A 24,858-nucleotide genomic window follows, 5' to 3' on the forward strand; every position below is an offset into this window, starting at 1 on the left:
TTTCAGCCAGTTTTACAATTTTCAGCATGGAGATCCTGCACATATTTTGTTAGTTATACCAAAGTATTTCACTTTTTTATGCTGTTATAAACAGTGTTTAAAATTGTTTTCAGATCTCAATTGTTCATTGCTACTATACAGAATTAGAAATAATTAAAAATATTTTTTCCTTGTATCCTGCAACCTTACTAAACTTACTAGTCTAGGAGGGTTTTTTTGTGGATTATTTGGGATTTTCTACATAGACAATTCTGGCAACTGCAAACAGATATTTTTATTTCTTCCTTTTTAATTTCTATACCCTGAATTTCCTTTCCTTATCACTATTATTTTTAAAATTATACAAGGATACAAATACACATTTCAAAAGCTAAAACCATTTTCAGACTATTCAACAGAAAATGAAAATAGTGACGTAGTCCTAATAGTTCAACGTCTAATGGTTTCAAGGGCTTTTAGGAATGACTGTACATCACCTACTTGTATCTTGACAGTCAGTACAACTATAACTCAGGTGTCTCTGTAGTGAGTAGTTTAATTTATCACGAATATGACACTGTGACTTGGTAACTGAACTCACAGCTACAAGACCGAACTATTTCAGGAACACACAGGCTGGCTCAGCTGACCACGCGTCACCTAAGTCCTGACCCCAGGGCTCAGGCTCAGGTGGTTTTTCGTAAGAGGCCACAGAGCATTCAGGACAAATAGTCATCTGTAGGGTTAGGAGAGGGATGAGTACATGTTTCCCCGCTAACTGGCAGCACCAGAAAACCAGAAGTGACTGCACTCACCATGAGTAAAGCTTAATAGCTCAAAGCAGAACGTGACCCAAACATCGTTACAAATACATCCTTTTCTGTAAGGAATGAGAACTATGTGGTTTTAGGAAGAGGAAGGAAATGTTGCCTCTTTGTTTAACTGATTCATTCCCTCCCTCGTTCATTCACCAATTACGGAACAGACACTGTGTCCAGGTTTAGGCCCTGGAGACACAGCAGAGAACAAATGTTTACATCCAGGATCTTGTTAGAAGGTTAATTTTATTTAGGCTCGTTAGAGCCTAATCTCGTTAGAACCCTAAGTCAGATTGGTGATGCTTGGAGCATTTATACTCTTAGCATAAAAAGACTGGCTATGGGGCTTCCCTGGTGGCACAGTGGTTGAGAGTCCGCCTGCCGATGCAGGGGACACAGGTTCGTGCCCCGGTCTGGGAAGATTCCACATGCCGCGGAGCGGCTGGGCCCGTGAGCCATGGCCGCTGAGCCTGCGCATCCGAAGCCTGTGCTCCGCAACGTGAGAGGCCACAACAGTGAGAGGCCCGCGTACCACAAAAAAACAAACAAACAAACAAAAAGAAGACTGGCTGTGAAATAAGTATAAAACCAGGATATTTTATTTCGAAGTAGAGTTCTTTCCTTTCTGTTTTACAAGGGATGTGCACGCTGCTTCCCTTGATTACCTCTGTGGTATTTAATGAATTTACTGTGACCTGAGATTTCTGCTCAGAACTTACAAGATAAATCATCTGTTGGACAGTAACTTACATTCCAGCCCGTGGCTTGTTTTCTGCTACTGTCCAACCATCATTTAATTTACCCCGAATTCATGTTTTCTTTTCCCGACTGAAGGCTTGTGGAGACCAGGAGCAGAGCCTTCTAGGTCTTTACAAGTGCCCGGCACGGGACCCTCAACCGTGCCACCCACAGGGATGGACTCGGACAGACTGCCTGTCCCCAGCGGGTGCAAAGTGCTGGGCTCAGAATGTCTCTCTAGCTTCAATAGGAAAAATACTCGCTTCTTAGCAAGTTAACTGGCTGAGTGCCTTAGGGCTACTTTATTTTCAAAGCATTTCGAGCGTATGCAATTTTTAAAGAAATATATACTTTAAAGGCAAAAAGTACAGATTCCGGATCTTGAAGAAAAGGAGTCTAGAGAAAATAAGTGACTGAACTCTTGTCAAAAAGATTAGGAATGCGGTCCTGACTCTAGGATATTGAAATATTCTAACTGTTGGTCACCCTAACAAGAATGGAAAGCCAGCACCCTTAACAAGACCCAACTTACTTGGAATTGGACGTGGTTTCCTAACATCCCCTCAAGTTCAAATGTATCAGCTAATGGTGTGGATTCACCACCTCGCGGCTACAGTCAGAGGGGAGCTGGGACTCAGCGCCGGACACCTGTGACCCCGGGAGCCTGCTTTTATCACTAGAGTAACGTGGCAACCCACAAAGAAGGTTCTGGTGGGCAACAGTGAAAGCGGCGGGTCCCCTCGCTGGTGGGGACACTGAAGTCCTGCGAGGAAGTCCTCCCACCTTGACGGACTGGCAGCATCACCTGGCCTCACCTGCAGTGACCTTAACCCTGAGCATCCACCGAGCCCCTCCACTGATGTTCATAAGAAGCCGGTTCCCCCTCGTATCTGTGAGGCGGCGTTTAGGGAAACATTTCTGGAGCCACTGGAAATAAGGAAACACACAATCTACTAAAATTATAATTATTCGCAACAGCCTCCTGTAGTTTGTGGATCTTTGAGCCTCTTCTGATTCACTGAATGATGATGGTTTCACCATCTTAGGATATGAAACCAGAAAGTTTTTCTTCTACTTGTAATATTCACAATGATATTTTTATCATGATAATAATGCTTTATATATGTCTCACATCTATATCTTATTATCAAATAAAATATATTATAAAATATAATGTTTGCTATTTTATTTTATACTATACTGTTGAGCTAGCTTTATTTTTGCCCTGATTATAGAAGTAATACGGGCATTTTCTATTTTTTTCAATGGATTGAAAAAGTCTTAATCTCAGATTTCCCTGATGGCGCAGTGGTCAAGCATCCACCTGCCAAGGCAGGGGATACGGGTTCAATCCTGGTCTGGGAAGATCCCACATGCCGCAGAGCAACTAAGCCCGTGCACCACAACTACTGAGCCTGCGCTCCAGAGCCCAAAAGCCACAACTACTGAGCCCACGTGCCACAACTGCTGAGCCCACGTGCCACAACTACTGAAGCCCACGCGCCTAGAGCCCGCGCTCCACAACAAGAGAAGCCACCGCAATGAGAAGCCCATGTGCAGCAATGAAGAGGAGCTCCCACTCGCTGCAACTAGAGAAAGCCCGTGCGCAGCAACGAAGACCCAACGCAGCCAAAATAAATAAAATAAAATAGAATTAAAAAAACTCTTAATCTCATCAAATTCTGACAATAACAGCATCAAATCCAAAGATTTACGTGACTCGCCCACCACCACTGGGCCTGGTTAGAGGCTAGCTGGCGAGCCTGCCTGTCAATGCCTGATCTGACTCGTCCCCGTTACAACAGACGGCTACAGCTTTAAAAGTCAGTCGGTAACTGCAGGTTATCCACTGTAAACCTAAATTTAATTGGGGGTCCGTGGACTTTGTTCTCAGTGTCGGAAGGTTCTTTTTTTAAAAAATTAAATTAAATTATTTTTTATACAGCAGGTTCTTACTAGTTATCTATTTTATACATATTAGTGTATATATGTCAGCGTTGGAAGGTTCTGAGGTCACCAGGGTTTGTGTGTGGGGAGCTGGGCATGTCTTCCACCCAGTGGAGCATGTTTTCTATGCTACAGAGATATGTTTTCATAAAAAAACACGATAAATTTAAAACTTCTTTCAGGAATGTTTAACTGTCCCAGAGCAGTTCTGGGCTGCGTGAATGAAGCCTGCGCAGCTCGGGGAAGTGGACTTCTACCTCAGTAGCGTCACCGTGACAACAGCGCGCGGGTCTCAGGGACGGAAACATACTGCAGATCCCTTTCAGACAAAATTCTGAAGCCCATGGCCGGAGATGTGGGCGTTCAGAGGGGCTCCGGCCAGGCTCCAGGTCCCTACCGGCTCGAACGCCGGGCCGCTCCAGGTGGGCCGGGAGCCGGCCCCACCCACTGCGCAGTGCTGACCGGGAGCCCCCGCTCAAAGCACCCTTCACCCAGAAAGAGGGAGCCCTCAGCCACGGTTCTAAGTCCACAGAAGCCCCACGAACGGTTATGAGCATGCTTCGCAATTACAACTCGACGCGTGACATCAGAGCCGCACTGCCAACATTCGCGCAAACGCCGTTTTCCCCTTTGATGCCTAACTGAGGCCGCACCTTGGTGAGGTCTTTGTACAGCTCTGGGTACAGCATTGCCATCTCGGGCTTCACGTCTTGGTCCAGCACCAGGGAGAAGACAGGGAACATGGTGTAGACCGTCGCATACCTGGAGGAGAGCAGGGAGGTTACACGGGGGACTCGGCACCACCAGGAGCACACCTCTGAACCAGAGGCCAAAGGTCAAACCCTAAGCAGAAAAAAACAAGTTGGCAACCAAGCACGACTTGTTCTAAAACTGAATACTTACCCACAGTACAGGAGCAAGGTCTACAAGCCACAAATGCGGACAGGCAGCAGGATCCTTTTTTAATTAAAGCTTTTATTTTGAGATCACGGCAGAGGTGAGCACAGTTACCAGAAGTAACAGAGAGACCACGGGGACCTTCAACCAGCTTTCCCCAGAGGCAGCATCTCCAAAACTGCAGCCAATCTCCAGCAGGACGCCGACACTGACATGGTCCAGACGCAGCACCCAAGCCCACGAGGGACCCCTGAAGCCTGCTTCTCTCCCAGCCCCTCTGAACCCCTGGCAACTGTCCTCCATCTTATAACTTTTGTCACTTCAAGGTGACACACACGCACCACACAGCAGGTGAGCCTGGGGCTCGGCTTCTCGTTCAGCCCCAGTCCCTGGAGGGTCACCCAGGTGTGGCCACACGACAGGCCGTCCTCTGGTGGCTGAGGAGCGTTCGTGGTTGTGGACAGAGCAGCTCTGCACCCCGGGCATTCTCTGAAGTGCATCTGGGTCGTTCCCAGGGTCCGGTTATTACAAATAAAGCTGCTATAAACATCCACTGCCCAGGTTTTTTGTAAAAGTAAGTTGCACTTATTTGAGACATGGGTGCCACCTGGGATCCTATGTCCACAAGTTCAGGCACTGGGCCATAGGGCGGCTGCATGTTTAGTTTTATAAGAGGCTGCCAAGCCGCCCTCCAGGGCGGCTGCACCAGTTCACATCCCTGCCAGCACGTATGAGGGGTCCGGATGCTGAATCCTCGCCATAATTTGCTGCTGTCACAGGTGTTTCAGCCATTCTGACAGGCGTGGAGGGGCAGCTCACTGTGGTTAAAATACGCATTTCCTGGTGGTTGATGACACTGACCGCCTCGTCACGGGCCCGTCTGCCGTCCCCAGTCCCCTGCTCTAGTCTCCCGTCCGCTGTCCAGTGTCAGCCTGCACTTTGATGGCTCGATTCTCTACCTACAGGTTCAACCTCTAACTTCTGCATCAGGTCAACAAGCACATGCTCCTTACTTTCCTCTAAATCTCTAATTGCTGTTGTTAGTCCCCTTAGGACTCAGGGGGCTGAAAGGGCCAAGGAACCCAGGCAGAACCTGGCCCACATCCCCCGGAGCCAACCGACGCACGAGGACCAAGCTGCATGTGCGCCAGGCCCAGTGACCCTCCTGCACCGGGATTCACGAGTGTCACAGCGCAGGCCCGAGGAGCCTCTATTTTCGTAAAGAGCGTCGATGAGAACCTTGTTATTGTGCCAGAAACTCCTCCGGCTTTACAACCAAATCACAAACATCATCACCACCCCTTTTATCAGCTGATTCTGCTGAGGGCAGTTTCCAGCATGCGACAGGGTGGCTTCCTCCAGGGTCCCAGCACAGACCCCCATCCCCCCATCAGCCCCCAGGCTGGGCCGCGGGCCGCAGGGACCTGGCGTCTGCTGCTTCTCTGGCTCCCCCCACCCCGCCCGACCCCCCGGGGGCGGTAGAGACGTGGAGCGGTGGATCTCACCGCAAATAAAGGGGGAGCAGGCTTCGGAGGGGAGGGTTGCTGGGCCATATGCTTAATCGTATGAAAAACCGACCAACTTGTCTTCCAGGCTCATTTCACCATTGTGCGCTCCGGCCAGGAGCTGTAAGTCCCGGGAGCCCCAGCTTCCTGCTGACACTTAGCGCAGTCTGTCTTATCTTGGCCTCTAGGTGGGGTTAAAATTTCCATTTCCTGTAACTAATGATGTTAATATATTTTCGTGTGCTTATTGGCTATTCTTACATCTTCTTTTGTGATGTACATTCAAATCTTTAGCCTTTTCTTAAAAAATTGAGTTGTTTGGAGATCATGAAACATTCTGGGTACAGAGGTCTTATCAGATATAGGTACTGAAAAGACTGTTTCCCAGCCTGCCTTTTCATTTGATTAATACTGTCTTTAGAAGAGCGAAGACTTAATTTTGATGAAGTCCATCTTGCCAATTTCTCCTGTGACAGTTCACGCATTTTGTGCCTAAGGAGTCTTTACCCCCCAAGGTTCCAGGGATTTCCAGCTGTGAATTCTGCCAGCTTCCCTTGTCTCCGGCATCAGTGCCTGCTGCCTGGTGTCCACGGTCCGAAAACAGCTTTTCCCTGTACCTCACCCCGTCTTCCAGTCGCGTGGGCTGGGAGGACAGGGCATTTCCTGTCGCTCCGTGGTGCCCCTCGGTGACGGGCTGCGAGCCCACCTCCTCATCACTCGCCCATGCTCCTGCCTGCAGCTCAGGACTCTTCCTCAGATGTCACGTGCCCTCCTGGCACCCCGTGAAGACGGCATCTGGTAGTTTTCCCACGTGCATCCTCAGGCTCCCCACTGAAATCCCCTGCGAGGATGCATACCTGTGATGGCCCGGGAGTGCCTTCTGGGAGCTATGGCCATCACGAGAGGGACACCTCAGCTAGAGCAGACCTGCGTGTCTCCAAGGATGCTGCCTGAACACGGGACGTCGGCAGCTGGCGGGCAAAGGAGGGGTTTGGCTCGACCATGTGGAGCGGGTCTCGCAGAACCCTGGATGTGCTGACGCCTGTGAACGCTAAGTGGGGCCAGGATGCACGGTGCTTCCCCAGAGGACCTGCCAAGGGAGGCGTGTGGAGGTAGGGCACAGCCCCTCCCAGGACCTCAGGTATGTGGGCAGACGCAACCGAAGGCTAAGTGAGGGGAGTGGGCCAGGTGCCGCCTGGTGGGCTCCAGGGGGAACCGGGGCGGCCTCGGCACGCGCTTCCTTCCGTGAAGTAACCAGCAGTGCGGGTGGGCCTCACCTGGGTCACCAGTCCCTAGAAAGCTAATGAAATGAACTCGGATAAAAACCGTACATAGGTGGAACGGAATGCTATCAACTGTCCTGTAGTTTCTAGAGCCAGTTACTCCATCATGGAAGGTCAGTAGTTTGGTCTGGTTAGATTTTATTTGATAAAAACACCACATTGCTTCCCGCCCGGTTCTTTATGTTTGTTTTCTAGGTGAGGGCAAAACTACTTTATTATTTATTTTTGAAGAAGCTTAACTTAGAAGCATCTCCCTCCATTCCTGCCAAATCCAAGGAACTAATGCTTCAGAGAATTACAGGCGCCTCGTTTAAGTGATGGACATGCAGAGAAACTTCAAATAGAACTTTCAGTGAAGTCTGATGATAAACAGGAGCTTTAAAAATAATGTGAGCTATGCTGACGGGCTCAGGCTGCAGACGGGAAATCAGGCCTAGGGCTGTAATTCCACGAACTCAGGCAGTTCTTACCTAAGGAGTAACACCTCTGCCCCTTGACACTTCCTTTGAAACTTCCAAATCCACACTTTGGAAAATGGAAAGTGAGAATGGTTATGCTTTTTCTTTGGCCTCCGAGGAAGAAATGCACTGGACAAGCTCAAGACATAACCAGCACTACTGTGCAAATTCTGTGCTGTTTAGAGTAATTAACGTGATAATTATTGCAAAGACTTAAGCAAGCAACGGAAAAATGTAAAAAAAATTGTAGCTTTCTGTACCTTTAGGCTTTTCCCTCTCTTTGAAGGACTCCAGGAACTCCTGCTGCGATTAAGGGCAGGCTGCCTGAACTGGCGCAAGGCCCAGCCCCACAGCCAGTCGCAGTGAAGCCTTTATCCTGACCTGGGCCTGGGGGTGGGGGAGGGGCAGTGCTTCCCCTCCGCCTCCAGGGACCTGGGCAGGGTCCGCATGAGTTCTGTGGGGAAGGATAGGCTCTAATTTCCACAAGAACCTAACCTGTTCAACAGCTCAAGCCACACAGGAGCCAGGGGCGGAGGGGAGAAACGATGGAGCCCCGGGGCGAGGGGGACCGGGATCCAGCCCCTGTGGCTCCCGGGCGGCAAGCCGGGCGTTCAGGGATGCGTCCACGTGGCAGGAGAGCGGCACCTTCACCTCACACCCCCGCCACTGCCCCGGCCCCCCGCTGCCGAGCTCAGCGCCCTGTCCTCTTCTGGGCCCAAGCACCCGCCCCAGGGCTCCCTCTTCCTGGAAAGCTCTCCTGCGCCCACACCCCGGGCTCGGCCCACCCCTCGCCAGCCTCCCGCCGCCCCTCCCGCCTGCCCTGCGCCCCCAGACACCCCCAGAGCTGGTCCCACCAGGTCCCCAGTTCGCTCTGACGTCCACTCTGGAGACACGGGCGTGCGGAGGCAGCGGACGCCCTTGGCCCGGGGGCAGGAGGCCAGGACACAGGACGGGAGGCCGAGGGAGCCCCGTCACTCGCGACGGGACCTCGCCCGCCCAGCTTCGCCCTGAAATCAGCCCACGTTGCGCCCCTGATGCCCCCGATGCCTCTCGCTGAAATCCCCGGGATTCTCGGGGTTCAGGGAGCCGCCAGGCGACACGCATGTAACCGTGCCCTTGAACCGGGCTCCACGGGGTGCGATAACCCGCTGGCTTGTCCTCCGCCGACCCGGGAAGACGCTGAGGCCGGGAGACCCGTGTCCTAGGGATGCGGGGGGACAGGACGGCGCTCAGGACGGCGCTGGGACACGTGTGCTAACCGCCGTCGCCCTCACCACGCAGTGGAGGGGCTTCGCGGAGGAGAGAAGCCGCGCGGGTTGTTCAGTGCACAGCGGCCGCCACGCTGACTTTACCTGCTGGCGCAGTCACGAAGGGTGAGGGGAGGAAACTCCGGTCTACTCTTGTCTGACACAGGCCTCCCGCTTTGTAGCTCTGGCAGCGCAACGAGCACAGCCTTCGCCACGGGCCCCGGGCCGCCGCTCTGCGGACGGGCTTCCCAGCTGCCGGGCGGGCGCCCTGAGGATGAGCTTTGTAACCGCGGGAGGCCTTACGGAGTCTGTCCCGGAATGTGAGGTCCCGTGCCAGCACCACCCGTTCTCGAGGTCTCTGCTGCCAACTTCACGCCGCCATCAGGATTAACCGTGTCCAGCCAGGAGGGCGCAGGCTTCAGGAAGGGGCTCCCCAGCCTGGGAGCGACCCAGTCACCCCCCACCCCCCATGCCGCCGCCGAGGGCTGGAGAAAGTCCCGGCTCCGACACAGTTCCCGACCCAGGTGCGCTGCCCCATGTAAACAGAAATTCCACGAGAACCATAACAGCAGGGTCGTAGGAGGGATAAGCAGACACGTGCCGCCTCTGGGTGCCCCCCTTCGTGGCTCCGCACACCAGTCGATTCGTCCTCAGGCTGAGTGTGTGGGAGCCACGCAAGCAAACCCCTGCACGTGCTCCCGGGCTACAAGCCCTCCCGACGTGCCGCTGCCACGTCTGCGCGTGATGGGCCCACTTACCCCACCATGAGGAATCCCTGGTACAGAGGGACGGACGCGAAGTAGAAGACGGAGGAAAACACGGCCTGGAGGGAGGAGAGCAGCGCCCGTTACTCACGGTCGGCCGATATGCGCGCAGGCCGCAAGGCACCAGGCGCCCCCGCAAGGCCCCTCCGGACGCCGCACCTGCATCGTAGAGATGATGAGGCCGCGGTGCATGACAAATTGGCTGAGTGCCGCCGACCGCTTGTAGCTGCTGCGCCCGTGCACCACGAGCAGGCGGCCGATGTGCTTGAACTGCGAGACGGAGAAGTCGGCCGCCAGCGAGGCCTGCCGGCCCTCCTGCGACCAAGGCAGAGGGGCCGGGCTAAGGGCCGGACAGAGGCAGAGCGCGGGCCCCGCCCCGGGAGCCGCCCGCCAGCACCCTGGGAGGACCCGGCCTGGTACCGACGGTGTCACGGAAACTAAGCAGGGACCGGGGCATCTTCAAGACAGTTCTCTGAACCTGCCACCCCGCCAAGCGGCTGCGGGTTCAGCACTGTGGCCTGATTCACAAAGCAGAGGGGCCCGGGATCCAGCCTGTGTCCAGGTCTCTCTGGGTGTTTTCACGTGAGCACAGGAGGCAGACCACAGCTCCCGACCGGCCGGGAGACCCGAACATCCGAGCGCGGGCCGTGTGTGTGAGGCTGAGAGAGGGTTGCGGGGATTCGGGGAGCGGCCCAGGTGCAGCCCCGCACAGCTCGGGGACCAGGAAGGTGCCCGAGTCCCGGCAGGACGTGCCTGTCCTCTACGTGCCCTCGTGGAGCTGCTCCCTCAGTGCGTGGGTCCGCCTCCCCCCAGCCCCCGGCCACGCGTGTGAGCGGGCTGACCAGGGGCCTGGCGGGGACAAGGGACAGACGCACCTTCCCCTCGATCCCGATCCCGCAGTCCGCTGCCTGGATCATGCTCACGTCGTTCCCTCCGTCACCTGGAAGCACGGAACGCGGATGTGAAGTGGGAACCTGCGAGGGGCCGGCTTTCCTCGCCAACCGGCAGACGGGGTTTCAACACCCAGGAAAATGGGGGGAATCCACCGGGCGGGCAGGAGGGAGCCGGGTGCACGTCCCCACGCGTTTCATTTCAGGACCCCGGCTCCCCAGACGCCCCCGCTCACCGATGGCACACGCGCGTCTGCCCGGACGCCCCCGCTCACCGATGGCGCACGTGCGTCTGCCCGTGTGCTGCTGCAGCAGCCTGACGATGTGGGCCTTCTGCGTGGGCGTGCAGCGGCAGCAGACCACGGCCGGGCACTGGCAGGCCAGCTCCACGAACTCGTGCTCGTAGTACTTCAGGCAGACCTGGGGGCGGCAGGAGCGAGGCCGGGCTTCAGGGCACGGACAGATGGACGGAGGACGGGTGGACGGAGCCCGCACGCAGGCTGGGGGAGGGCTCCAGGGAAGCCCTGGACAAGCCCATCTGCCTTCAGGGGATGCCAGCACCACCTTCCGGGGTTGGCTGAAAAGGTCTTTGGTCTTTAGCACACAATACCCTCAGCGATGATCCTTAGTTCCCCATCTTGGTGGGGAAAATAAAAATTCCCCAAAGCTGCCTGAAGTCTGTGGGGTCCCGTTGCTGAGCTGGACACCCCGAGAGTCACCCCACACGAAGGACAGGAGTCAGAGATGAGGGTCCTGAGCCCCCAGGGCACCGACTACCACCAACAGCACATCCGCCTGCAGCAGAGCCGTGTGGGCGCCCGTGCCCTGCGTGAAGAGGTCAAGACGCAGTCCCAGGCCCTCCGCCACCTAAAACCTGGGTGGTGAGCGAAAACCCGCGTTCACGGCAGGTACTCAGCAGCACAGACGGACACAGTATCCCCGCTGAGGGGAGGAACCACCGCAGGACCCAGAAGCAGAAACAGTGACGCTGCCTTTGGGGAGCGGGACTGGGGTGCTGGCGGGAGGGGGGATGTGCGCTCCAGCCTGCGGTTTCCCTGGGGCCGGCTGGCTGCCAGGAACAACATGTGGATTTGGGGGACAGAAACAGCAAAAGGATTTCAATAAAAACACACTCACAGAAGCGTGCTTAACACAAGTAGCTACTTTTGCTCCCTCCCCAAGTCCCAACTACAGAGAGGTTTTAAAAAAGACATCGACCTACAAGGAGGGGCTAGAACGGAGGGGAAATTCGCAAAACGCTTTGGGCTGGAAAGCAGACAGCCACGTGCACGCGGCTCGGCTGCTGTGAGCAACCTGAAGCCGGCGGTGGGACCAGCCGAGAACACGCGAGGCCCAGGCCCCTCACCCCTCCTCACGCGCAGCCAGGGGGCGGGGGCCCGGGGAGGGGAACGGAGCCCTTCTGCCCTGGAGAGGCCGGCCTCACCCTCTGGATGAGGGGCGGGAGGCGGAGCGAAGAGACAGAAGGCGGGAAAGGAAAGGGGGCTCGAAGGCCGGCTCAGGCCCCAATCAGTGCCGCCAGAGTTGGGAAGGAGGGGACAGTCATCCTTCGTCCCCCAGAACCAAGGAAGTGTGATCCGTGGACAGGGACTGGACCGCACTCCTTGGCACCATCAAGAGGGCGCTGCGCTGGGCAGGAGCTGGGGCTCAGGGAGCCCGGGACCGGCAGGTGCTGGACCGACTCAGCGGCTGGATGGAGGGCCCAGCCCGGGGGGGACCAGACACCGCAGGCTCCGGGGAGACTGGCGGGCAGGTCGCGCAGCACCGGGCACCACGGAAACAGGCGACCCAAGTGTGAGTTCACAGCGCTGCGGGGATGGGGGTGTGCCGAGCCGGCGAGGGGTCCCGGGTCCCGCACACGCAGCGAGAGGGACAGGAGCAGAACTCAGGAGCCCGCGGCAGCTGCGCAGACGCCGCGCTGCAGACAGAGAAATGCAAACGTGAGGCCAGAGCTTAGCCAGCGAGCTGGACAGTCAGCCAGGGGCCCGCGGCTCCCATAAAACAACACACACGCAGTGAACACCCGCGAGGCTGGGGGCGTCCCCGGGGTCAGCTTGTGGGGACGGCACAGCGGGGAGCACGGGGCGCCCTCCAAGTCCTCCATCCTGGGCACGGGCGGTGAGAGCGCTGCCGTTGGCCCCCATCGTCCAGGCCCCGCGGTCCCGGTGGCTCCGCGGAAGCAGCCACGCAGAGTTGGGATGCGCGGCCCCGGCAATGCAGCAGGCGGGAGAGCCAGCCGGACACGGCGCCATCTGCACGCACGTGGCCACAGAGGTTGCACCGTCTCCGCTGCTCCTGACGTCCTGTCCAACCCCCAGCCCCCCCGCCCCCGCCAGGCTGGCCTCAGTGGCCACATTGACTGGGTCACCAGAGGCTGCGCTGCTCCGCCCAGACTTCTGGAAACATCTGAGAGAGCCGCGGGCAAAAGCTGCAGGGGGAGGGGCCCCCCGCACACCCCCCACCCGACGGCTCCGGCCATTGCGACCCTGGCGCCGAGTGAGGAGAGGGGGCTGGACCCGAGCGGGCCGCCCAGCCCCACGCGGGGCCTCCAGGAGCAGAGGGTCCTGGGTACCAGGGCCGCTGCTGGAAACACGCGTTTGGATAAACTGAGATCATGGCTACCAGAGCCAGGCTCCAAGGCGGCCACGCCAGGAACGAAGAGCAGGCCTCCAAGCGCCCGAAGAGCTTTGAACGAGCCCAAGACAGACCAGCGCCAAAGCCGTAAGGACCAAGTTCTCACTGCGACATGGCCCTGGCCTCTTCTCAGGCTCCACCCGCACACATCACTGCTGTGAGCAGAGACGTCAAAACCAGTGGAGAGGGCAACGCAGGCTGATGACACGTCTGACTGAGGAAGCCCACAGTCCACCGGACAGACAGGGCCCAGCCTCACCTCCAGGGAGAAGGACAGACACACAGACACCTGCTTGGTCAGGGCCCAGTCTCACCTCCAAGGAGTCCCCGGATATGACCAGTGCACAGTCATGCTTCCTTCGAAAGGCATTCAGTTCCAAATGGGCTTCTCCCCGACTGGTTACCTCCATGAAAGGGGAAGAAGTGCCCAGTTACAACACTGTTTAAGCCACACAGACAAACAAGCCCTTAAGACACTCCTAAAACCGGAAAGTGCTTTACACAGGAAATTCCATAGCCAACCGCTCTTTCAAATTTCTTCTACAGTGATGGGAATAAATACCTACTAATTTAATACGAATTGCTTTCCAACGTGTGGCAACTCAAGGCAGGAAACGTACACTGTAAAGTGCAGGGCAAGTACCACAATTACAGTAAGACAAAGTGAACAGAAGAACTGGCTTGTCAAGAAAGAGGGACAAACGGCCCCCCACCACTGCCCCCATGAGCTAACAGGCGCCTTTGCGTAGCTGGGGAAGACAACTGGCTTTTCTCAATATACGCGGGTAAGAGAGCATGATGACCGTTAACTGAAAGTCTCTCTACTTTCATAGGGCAGTGGGGGTGTGTGTGAGTGTTAACGCCAGGGATGCCGTTCTGCATAGTCACAGGTCAACACACCTCAGCATCACAGCCCGAGGAAGCTGAGTTCCTCGTGGCCACACAGCAGGGAGGGACGGAATGACCTAAAATCGAGGCTTCATTTAAAGACGCCTCTTTTCATAACATGCCAAGTGATACAAAATGCTTTTATAAAACTGTTTCTGTTGTCGCTACCATGGGTTTCAACTTATTCTATCAGTTCAAGCAAACTGAGTTATCTGGAAGATTGAATGATGGAAAAGAGTAAAATCAAGTCATAATCTTGAAGTATCGTTAATTTTTGAATGAAAATATTTCAGAAACCAACATACTAGTTTTTGACATTCTTTCTGTGGAGATTTTATGGGGCATAAAAGAAATGATATATTATAGGACTGAAATAAAAAGCTTCATGGGCCCAGGTTAATCAATCCAGACTCATCTTTAAATAGGTAGGCTTTATTGTGGAAATTTTATTTGTGGGGCTATAACACTGCAAAGTCAACAAAAATTGATCTGAAGCTTAATCAGAATCATTAATAATTTAATTGCAAATAGTCGTCTGCAGGGCCTAATTTGTGATTCTGATGCTTCGAAATAAACTACATTTATATGTAAATTATATTCAAATCACTATTTCTGTAGGTGCAAGGGCTTCCTTCGGAACAGAGACACACAATGTCTGTTCAGCTGCCATCAATCAAGACCCAAGAAACTTCTATTTTTTGTTTGAATCAAATTTCATCATAACTCGTAGATACAGTAAACACACAAATTTCGATCATTTCTATTAATTTTCTTTGATCTAATTGAGGAAGATCATTTAATTTGAAGATGGCAGTAGATTAAAAACACATTTCTACTTTGTATTTAAAGCTTGTTTCACAAAAGCAGCTTCTGGACCACATGTATTGTGTCTAACTAATAGACAAACGTCATTTTTTTCTCAATATATACTTTTATAAATTGAACAGAAAATGACTGCAGTATGTCTATTTTAAAATAGATATTTAGTTGTTAATAATTCTAATAGTACAACAGAAAAATACTCTTGAATTTAGACCTTGTTTCACTCTACCAAAAGCAGCTTTTTTTTTTTTTTTTTTGCAGTACGCGGGCCTCTCACTGTTGTGGCCTCTCCCATTGCAGAGCACAGACTCCGGACGCACAGGCTCAGTGGCCGTGGCTCACGGGCCCAGCTGCTCCGCGGCATGTGGGATCTTCCCGGACCGGGGCACGAACCCATGTCCCCTGCCTCGGCAGGCGGACTCTCAACCACTGCGCCACCAGGGAAGCCCAAAAGCAGCTTTTTGATCACATTTAATATATGTAACTAATAGAAATCTATTTCTAACATGTTTTTATAAACTGAGTAAGAAACTTACTTCTCTTTTAAAATAGTATCTATTAATTAATAAATAACTGCGTATACATTCTCACAAAACCAATAAGTTTCAATTCAAAACATTTAAAATTCAAAGTGATGTGGACGTGCACTTACCGGCCTGAAAACGTGTGTGTCCTGCGTTCGAGACACCAGGTGAGAACTCTTGGCGATGCACGTGGCCGTCTCCAGTTTATCGCCCGTCAGCATCCATATCTAAGAAACAGTTTCAGCTGGTGAACCCCAATGCTATCACGTGTTCATCTGAAAAGTGTCTGCCCTTGAAAAGATATCTGCACATCCGTGTTTTCAGCATCACTATTGACAACAGCCAAACCTGAAGCAACGTGTGAGTCCACGGATGGACGATGGAGAAGCCAAATGTGGTCCATCCATACAATGAATATTAAAAAGGCAGGGGATCTGACACCTGCAACACTACGCTGAGAGAAACAAACCAGTCACAACAGGACAAACACCGCATGATTCCACCTGAATGAGGTCCCCAGAGGAGTCAGACTCTAGAGACAGGAAGGAGATGGAGGGTGTCCGGGCTGGGGGAGGGGGAGCTAGCGTTTCACGGGGACAGAGTCTCAGTCTTACAGCATAAAGAGTTAAGGCAGGCGGAGGGTGCTGCTTGTTACACAACAGTGTGAATGTACTTAGTGCCACTGCACCGTGCACTTAAAAATGGTGAAGATGGCAAACTTTACATCATGCACATTCTACCACAATAAAAGTCTCTGCCAACTTGCTTAACTGAAACAGGTAAGAGCAAAGTGACGTTTAGACACAGCAGCAGAGCTGAGGCAGGTGAACGACAGGCGATTAGGAGCCTCGCGGCTGGGACTGAGGAGGACGCCTGAGTGTCAGAAGGCCATGTCTACACGGCCTCGCAGGCCAAGCAAACAGGCCCAAGGACCACAGGCCGAGGGCTTGCAGAGTTAGGGGGACCCTGACATCCTCGTTGTCACTTGTGTGAGTTTTTCGGTTGAAAACTGAGGTTCAAAATAGGTAAACGGGCAATAGTTAACCCGAAAGTTGTTTCGTATCAAATAAGTCATGTCAAATAACACCACTAAAAAAGTATATTTTTTAAAAATCTATCCCTTTTGTTTTACTTTTTATTTATTATTATTATTTTTTGGCCAGGCCGCATGGCTTGTGGGATCTCAGTTCCCAAACCAGGAATTGAACTCAGGCCATGGCAGTGAAAGCCCAGAATCCTAACCACTAGGCCACCAGGGAACTCCCGAACACCACAAAAATATCAAACACATGCACATATTGTATGTGTAAACGTCCCTAGACTGAAAAGAGAGCAAAACCAGGACACTTCATGCAGAACAGGATGGTTTACGTATCTTTTCTATAACAGCAGCAATTTCTTGCTACCATCTGACTTTTCAGATGTGTCACGTGTATCATACATACATACGCATTTTTGGGAACTTACACGGTATACTGGTTCTCTGCTTAGGCACAATCTACCTGGGGCTCTTTTCAGCGTCTGAGGCTTTGTGTTTTTTACTTATGTTACACATTAATATTCACTTTACTGAGCCTGGATCTAAGACAATGACACGTCACCGTGACCAAGTTGGGGACAATTAACCCCACAGAACAAGAAGTCCCGCTGCTGATAACTCAGGGACAAGTGTGGCCTGGCCGAGCGCCGCGTCTCGGGCTCAGAGGACGGGCTGAAACCACATCCTTGAACTATAACGGGACAAAAGAGTCTGCTTCTCCTGACGGAGCAAGAAAAGGGAAAAGGGTAGAAGCCCAGCCAGTCTTACTGACTTCAGAGCTTAGCAAGCAGCTAATACCAAGCACCCGAATGTTTACACAAGAAACACGCAGGCCTCGGCTGTGCTGACAAGCCAGCAGCGACACCCAAGAGCGAGACTGACGGGGAGCTCGTGAAAACCCACAATGGAACGAGCAGGCTGTCTGCCTCTAGTCAATCATGTTCCTCCACGCAAGCTTCTGTCGCACAGGCTTAGATCGGGTCACCGTTCTGAGGCTGAACTGCTCTCTTCCACTCTGACTAGCACCTGCACAGCACACGCAGATGCCAGCGGCTGCCCCTGCCACGGCCCTGAACGGGTGGGGAGGCTCCCACATCTCCCCCGCCCAGAGGCCTGGACGGCAGGGGCCCCCTTGCCGTGCCCGTCACAGGGCCCTCATCAAAACGTGCTGAGCGTATTGTTATTTGAAGCCGGCCACGGCTTTGCCTTCTGACATTTTCCTCCAGTTCTCTCTCTCTGCTCCAGTTAGACACAAGTATTTCTTTTAAAAGCAAGCTGCACTTTTTTCATTCTCAGTCCTCGAGGCAGCACTGAAATGCATTTTCTCAGCCATGTGTAACTGAACTTCAGCTTTCGTGAGAGCGCAGGTAAGTAAGGCAAGAAAGCAGTTTCCTGAAAACTGAAACTTACACCACAACGTGCTAATCTCCCCTGGACCCGAAGAGGACAAACCGTTAGAAAAAGCCAGCAGGTCAGTAGGTCAGGCAGGGAGCATCATGCGGTCTACGGGGATATCCCCACGCGGATAAAAGGCTGCCGTGGGGAGCAGCTCGGGCCGGGACAGGCCTCAGGCTGCCGTGAGGACGCCCGCGGCCGGGAAGGCAGCCAGGAGGAGACGGCCGCCGGGAAGGGGGCAGCAGAACCGCTGCGCCTGGGTGATGGGCGGGCGGGCGCAGCCCCCGGGGCGGGGCGGGCCGGGGCTCCGCGGGACGCGCAGAGACCTCTGCTCACCAAGGCCCTCACCCCCTCCACCTCGGCGGGTTTCCCGGGACCACCTCCAGGGGGCGCCCGCTCCCTCGCGGTACCTTGAGGCCCGCGTTGCGCAGCATCTCCAGGGTGGGCCGCACGTCCGTCTGCAGCTGGTCCTCCACCCCCGTCAGGCACAGCAGCTCCATCTCCCGCTCCAGGCTCTCCACCACGGCGGCCACCTTGAGCGTCCTGTCGTGGATGCTCAGCTTGGCCTGGTTGTAGCGGTTCTGAGGACAGGCGGGTGGTGCTGTGACTCGCGCGGGGCTGGCCGAGGCGGGGACCCCCGCGGCGCCGCCCCCGTGCGCACCGTCTCCCCGAGGCCACGGCCGCTCACCTCGAAGTCCTGGTACTGCTCGTCCGTCAGCGCCCTCTTGGCCACCACGAGGGTGCGCAGGCCTTCGCGGGCCATGTTGCCGCACTGGAAGAGAGAGGCAGGTCACACGCGGCCCGGCCGGCCCGCAGCCTCGGCCACCGCTCCTTGCAGCCACGGCCACGTCCTCCGCTAGCTCATCCCGCCCTGCTCCCCAGTCCTAGCTCCGTCTCGTTTCTAACAAACACACATCTGGGGGCAAAGAGGGGAGCCTGCGCGGAGAGGAAGGGGCTGCCCCCCAGGCACCGCCGCCTCGGCTCGCGGGCATCACGTCCACACAGAGGATGGGCTCGCACTGCAGGCTTTACAAAATCGCCCTTTCCGCTGCATGACGGACAGCGTAGGTGTGTTTTGTTTTCTTAGTATTTGGGGAACACACGTTGATAACCAAGAATCCAGCTTGGGAGCTTCTGTGACACAGAACAGCCCCCTGTAAACTCAGGCTCTGAGTACCAGCTGGCTTTGGATAAAGTGAAAGGCTTTCCCCACGACAAGAGTATTAACAACAAAGACTGCGGTGGGAGGGTGTGGAAAGATTTATCGATGGGAGAAACTACAATGTTGGAAATAAATGCACAAAGGATTTTTAATAAAGTTATCTGAAAAACAGTCTGACATTATCTGTCTGTTGCAAGACATTTATCGATTTGACCTCATAAAGCTAAATAAATTAAACAAGGATTTTATAATTAATTGCACATCATTATGACCCAAAGTAATTTTTATGGCATTTTACCAGGTCTTCAGGGAGTTTAATTTATTCATGTCCCTGATTAAATCCAGTGCCTGAAGGAGCTATTGATTCATATTGCCAATACCGTCGTGGACGTGGGCTGTGGCCCCTGGACTGACAGACTCCTGGCCTGAAGGGGGGTGGACACGCTTGAGCCCCACCGACAACATGCGCACAGAAGGGGGTCACACTCTTGAATTCAGCGGTTTAGTTTTACTCTGAAATCTAAGTTTTTACAAATACATAAATGCAAACAAATCATCTCATGAAGCTAAATACAAATCGTATTTGTTCAGGGAGAATTTGATGAAAATATAGGATTGGTTATATTTGGATCTTATCTCCACATTTAAAGTGAATCCTATGTACGTATTAGAATTAAATTCTAACTAAAATATCCTGGTAAATAATTTAGGTTACAAAATAACTATCATGTTAAAGTATAACTCTAGTTACATGCACAATGCTATTCAGAATATTCTAGTGAATGATTAGGGATGCTTTCTGTTTTTCCACCAAAATAAAATATTCTTCATAAGGACCCACTTGCACACATCTACACGTATTCACACAGAAACCAAAAACAGTAGTTGTTCACCCAGAAAGTACAGTATTTATAATTGACAGTACTCCTATCCTCTCTGCTTTATGAACCGACAGTGTCTGGTGTGAAACCTGGCATCTTGATTCACTCCAGTGACACCAGCAAGTACCTACAAGTCGGAGAAAGGATGCCGTGCTTCTGTCACTGCCCCGAGTTTCATAAAAACATCTGCACAATGTGAGACAGCTCATACCTCCTCCTCCAGCCAGTCATTATACTGGACGACGGTGGACATGGCAACGTCGGCACCTTTCATATAGAACGTGATCTCTGCTGTGGACTCGTCCTGTAACGAGACGGGAGTGAACACAGACATGTTGAGGCCACGCTGCGGCTACTGGGGGGCTGCTCTAACGGGAACGCACCAGGAGGGCAATTCTCTGTGAACCCACTCCCCTGGGTGAGTTACTCAGACACCTGGTAGGCAGGGCTGTGTCCTCCCTAGATGCTCAGGCCACCAGGAACCGAGAGCGTAATTGTGGCTCTCAAGATGCTGTGCTGAGGGTTTTGAAATAAAATCTGTAAATGAATATACGCCTTGGACTGCAAGGTAAATTCTCTCAAATTTCCAGAGCTTGAGTGAATAAGCTTCTTAGTTTAGCCAACTTCCAAGATGTATTTGTGGTATTCGCTACAAAAAATGTAATAGGGGTATATTTTAGCAACGTTATGGTCATAAATCATCTTCAGGTAAACTCTGGCTGCGACTGCTGCGGGAAACAAAGCAGCTCGAGCCGATTTCAAACATTCATGAGCATCTACTTATCCTGCCTCAGCCGTCTTAGGAAAGTTGTTTTAAATCATGACTATTAGAGCCACACCAGCTTCTCAGCATAAATTATCAGTTTGGATTTTATTATTACAAAACACTGTGACGAGCATAAAGCCCTGGAGTGAGCCTTAAGAGACCGCTGCAGTGTCCTCACAGTGACCAGAGCAGGCACCCAGCTCGGGGACAGAGGCCAGCGTACCCTGACGATGACCCCCATCCGCTTGCTCTCCGACGTGAAGGGGAAGGTCTGCAGGATGCAGTAGGTCAGGATCTGGCCGCTGGGGGTCCTCAGCTGCATGGATGTGAGGTCTCTGTTGACCAGAGTGAGGCCGACGCTCTCCGTCCACTGCACCAGGGCCACCTGCGGGAGACCAGCGAGACGTGAGGGCACTCGCTCCCCGGGAAGGGGACATCAGGCCAGCGGTCAGTGAGCTCGCCGAGATGCCACCAAGAGACGAAACTGACCACATCCAGGCCCTGCTGTTTCTGAGGCCGCGTCTAGTATTCGTTACAGGGAAGCGATACGCAGCGAGACTGAGGGCCTTGGTCTTACCGTCTAAGATAAAGGCCGTTGGTAAGCACACTTGTGCTGCGATTTGTGTTACCAGCTGCCTACAGCTAGGGTTTAAAATCTATGCGGAGCGCCCGCCGGGCTGGGCGGCTCGGAGAGCAGGTGGGGCTGGGCTCGAGGACGCCCGCGACAGTGATGCCCTGAATCCCTCATGTGTCTCCATCACGGACCAACTGGCGACTGGGGGCTCCACAGCCAGCACGCCTGCGGGGAGGGCAGGCCCGGGCGCCAAGCCCAACTCCGACAGTTGGAAGCCCCGTGACCTGGTCCTCTGCGTACTGAGGCTCACCGCCTGTTCTGTGGAAGATGTGTTTGCAAACTGTTCTAAAGGGGGAACGATCAGAGGAGGCCCCCTGGCATGTGGCAAGGACTCGAAAATAGAAAGTATTCTTACTTACAATCCTTTATGATTTAAACGTAAAAATCTTAAGTGGAAAAATAATTTTTAAAGTTCACCACTTATGCATAGTAATTTTTATGACAATAAGCGTTTTCGGAAAAAAATTGTCTTTAAAAGCAACTTCACTGCAAGAAATTCATGACGTGCTGCCCCCGCCGTGCAGGTGAGGGCCCCGCGGCCGCAGGCAGTGGCTCCTTCCCCCTGGGGGCTCTGGGCCTCTCCTAACCCTGGCGCCTGGCCCTCACCTGCAGTTCCTTTCACCACCTGTGCTTTTAGCGTTTGCCCTGGGGTTCTGAGAAATCCTATCACTCAAGAGCATTTTAAATTCTGTCTAGTGTGCAGATGTTATGTTCTCTCCTAGTCATTCCTGAAAACTCCCGTCTGACGAGATCCTCAGCAGCTCTGGTGCCGAGGTGAGACCGCTCAGTTCGGAATCCTCGAGCTGCCGCGTACCAGCTCCGTGAATCTGGGTGACAGGCTGCACCCCTAAGCCCCGGTCTCCTCGTCGATAAGATGGTGACGACCTCCCAGGGTTACGCTGAGGTCTGACCCACCCGTGGGGCGTTTGGCACATTGATGATCAATGTCAGGGTTTCACCCTCTGCCCTTTCTCACGTAAGCCATTTAGGCGGAGCGGGAATCACTTTACGAATGAGGTTTTCCAAGTAATTTTCCACAAATATAACTGGAGAAAAGTCCCGACAAGCTTGTCAAGTGTCTGACATTGTGGGGTGGGCCGCATGCTACGGGTGGACAGGGCGTCCAAAGACAGCGAGGCAGAAAAAGCCGGCGCGAGACACTTTCTGGGGCTGCAGGGGCGCCCCGTGGGGCGGGGATGCCCTGGGGCACAGCCGAGGGCGACACTTTAAGGCGCCTGTGCCGGTGCCTTGGTGCCTGGTTCCCCACACACTCCCACATGGCTTCCCTGAAAGGGGTCCAGGACAGATGGTACCCAGCCTCTCCCGGAAAGGGTGACTTCAGTTCCCAAACATTTTCTAGGATTTTGCAAAGGACCTAAACAGACAAGCAGGACGACTGTTTCAGAATAGTAAAGACATACTTTTTTATACGGTTTTAAATTACAATTTCGTCTTATTTTATACGTAGTCAATGCATCAGAATTCATCTTATAAAACCTTCTGGTATTTTAAAAAGTGTACATGGTAGAGTCGGTCTGTGATAAACAGGTTACAGCAGCTTCGGAGAAGCAGGAGTGGGAGTGAGGGTCATGCTGAGGGGAGTCCCGGGGCCCCGGACTTGCAGCTGGCGTCTCGAGGGAGCCCTGCGCCGACCAGGCCCAGGATGCGCGTCCAGCAACCGCCAGCGAGCCCAGCCCCCAAGCCCAGGTGGGCCGGGCCAGCTCGGGAGTGAGAGCCCACCCTGGACAGAGAAGGCGAAGCCGAAGGAAGGACATCCTCCCTGCAGCTGGGCAGCCCGAGGGGCGGCACTCACGCACGGGAGCTTCCAGCAGAGGAGAGGACAGACCGACACAGCACCAGACGGCCCGACAGCCCAGCGGCCGAGGCCGCAGCAAGGCCGCCCGCGGTGGACGCTCCCGCCCCGCTGCCCAAGGGGACACTGGCTGTGGCCACCATACCGCCCGGCAGCGGGGCGTCACAGCCAGTCCACGAGGCTGCAACCAGGGTCTCCACGAGACACGTGAGCGCAGTGGGCTCTGAAGGCCGGGCCCCGCCGGACTCCTGACCCCCATGCCAGTGTCCACTGAAACGGCTTCTTCCCAGCCCCAGTCCTGGTTTGCTGGCAGCAGTGGAGACGCCTGTCAATACTCCTGACACCGGAGTCCAGCTGCTGGCTTACAGGGCGGATGACATCAGCTTTCTAGGGGCCCTGTCAGCTCTGGGGTCCCACGAACGCATTAAATGTGACATAGTGAGTCACCGTGGAGCTCGAATTAGAAGCCGCATGCCCTGGCTTTCCAGCGCATTACTAGGATACTGAAGCAGGCCGGAATCCTAACATGATGCCACGAGGATACAGTACTATAATTTAGAGCATCAGTGATATACTCCAAATTATAGCTCTAAAAGAAGACACCTGGACGTCAGCACGTCGAGTGGGGGCAAGTCAACAGCTCTGCAACCCCAGTGCAAATGTAAAGCGAACGGGAAACTCCGCAGACTATTTCTATACGACTTCTCTGTGTCTGCAGATGACCCAAGACCCCAAGTTTCGTTTTCGGTTTACACAGTGAAAGGTTACTATTACATTCTGACCTGTAAATTGTATCTCCCTGCGAACACCCTCTCATCTCACTGGGTCCCGCTGCAGTCAGGACCTGAGTTTCTCTATTTGGTGACTCACACCTGGTTACTGCTTAGTTTATGCTTGGTTTCATAACCCACTGGGGGTAGCGACGTATCAGAGGAGTCCGCTGGGCTTCTGCTGCCTGGCCCAGCATCTGTGCAGCTGTTCCTAGTCAGTAAGCACGTCGAGGTCTCGCTATATAATGCCGACCAGGAGAAGAGCGTTCACACACTCAACGCGACGGGCGCTTCCGTTAGTCCTCTGATGTCAGTGCTTAGCGCTGGGCAGGATCTCTCTGGTGATGTAAAATGTGACATTTCTGAACAGACTTACAAGCCAGCAGCCACGAAGGGGGGACACGAACGTGCAGAACTGGCCGCCACGCGCTCGGCACCTCAGTGGAGGCCGCCACGACGCCCACGGCGACCGGAGGGTCCCCCTGCGGCTTCGAGCTTTGCCACCTGGCCCCGGAGTGCAGCGGGGCTGGGGGAAAGTGGGTCAGCATTCGGACCGTTCCCTCTGTATGTCTGAAATAAACTAGAGGTGTTCTTTTCAGAAGGCTCTGAGGGCTCACTTACATCCAGTGATACTGAACGTCGAAATCAGAGGAAGGAAAATTTCTAAGGAATGGGCAGTTTGACTCTATTTTCTTCCTGAGGACGTTTAAGCGATTAGACCAAACACACGTCTTGAAAGCATGATGCCTCCCCTACAGCAAAATGAACAGCACGGCTGCCGAGGGTGGAGACTCGCCAGGCGGTCGGAGCACAGTGGGGAGTGGAGGCTGTGCCGGCCAAGGCCTCCCCTGGAGCCCCGTGCAGACCCGCTGGGCACAGTCCACTCGGTGTCCCCCGTGACGGAGCTGAACGTCCAGTGACGGAGCTGGACAACAGCGTGGCGAGCCTGTGAATGGCCTCGGGTCGCCCCCGCTGGCCGCCTGGGC

At 53.9% G+C, this 24,858-nt stretch overlaps 1 protein-coding gene across 5 annotated transcripts in view; it reads right to left on the reverse strand.

Moving 5' to 3' along the window:
* The window catches only part of ATP9B (ATPase phospholipid transporting 9B (putative)), a 217,405-nt gene that overhangs the window by 6,793 nt on the left and 185,754 nt on the right, over nucleotides 1-24,858 (reverse strand). For 2 of the 5 annotated variants that reach the window (XR_010932969.1, XM_067698791.1), the window contains exons 16-26: nucleotides 20,879-21,040; nucleotides 20,101-20,193; nucleotides 18,535-18,618; nucleotides 18,257-18,427; nucleotides 15,541-15,639; nucleotides 13,493-13,582; nucleotides 10,763-10,946; nucleotides 10,512-10,576; nucleotides 9,796-9,951; nucleotides 9,631-9,695; nucleotides 4,136-4,244 (exon numbers count right to left, since the gene is read on the reverse strand). Coding sequence is in view for 4 of the 5 variants with exons in the window: in XM_067698791.1 (XP_067554892.1) it covers nucleotides 4,136-4,244; nucleotides 9,631-9,695; nucleotides 9,796-9,951; nucleotides 10,512-10,576; nucleotides 10,763-10,946; nucleotides 13,493-13,582; nucleotides 15,541-15,639; nucleotides 18,257-18,427; nucleotides 18,535-18,618; nucleotides 20,101-20,193; nucleotides 20,879-21,040 (1,278 nt within the window). In the remaining variant the exon portion in view is untranslated. Of the gene's footprint in view, nucleotides 1-1,374; nucleotides 2,463-4,135; nucleotides 4,245-9,630; nucleotides 9,696-9,795; nucleotides 9,952-10,511; nucleotides 10,577-10,762; nucleotides 10,947-13,492; nucleotides 13,583-15,540; nucleotides 15,640-18,256; nucleotides 18,428-18,534; nucleotides 18,619-20,100; nucleotides 20,194-20,878; nucleotides 21,041-24,858 lie in introns of those variants that run through there. The other 3 variants (XM_067698793.1, XM_067698792.1, XM_067698794.1) reach the window with 2 other exon arrangements.

The sequence above is a fragment of the Pseudorca crassidens genome, chromosome 12 (assembly GCF_039906515.1).
Source record: "Pseudorca crassidens isolate mPseCra1 chromosome 12, mPseCra1.hap1, whole genome shotgun sequence".
NCBI classification, from domain to species: domain Eukaryota; kingdom Metazoa; phylum Chordata; class Mammalia; order Artiodactyla; family Delphinidae; genus Pseudorca; species Pseudorca crassidens.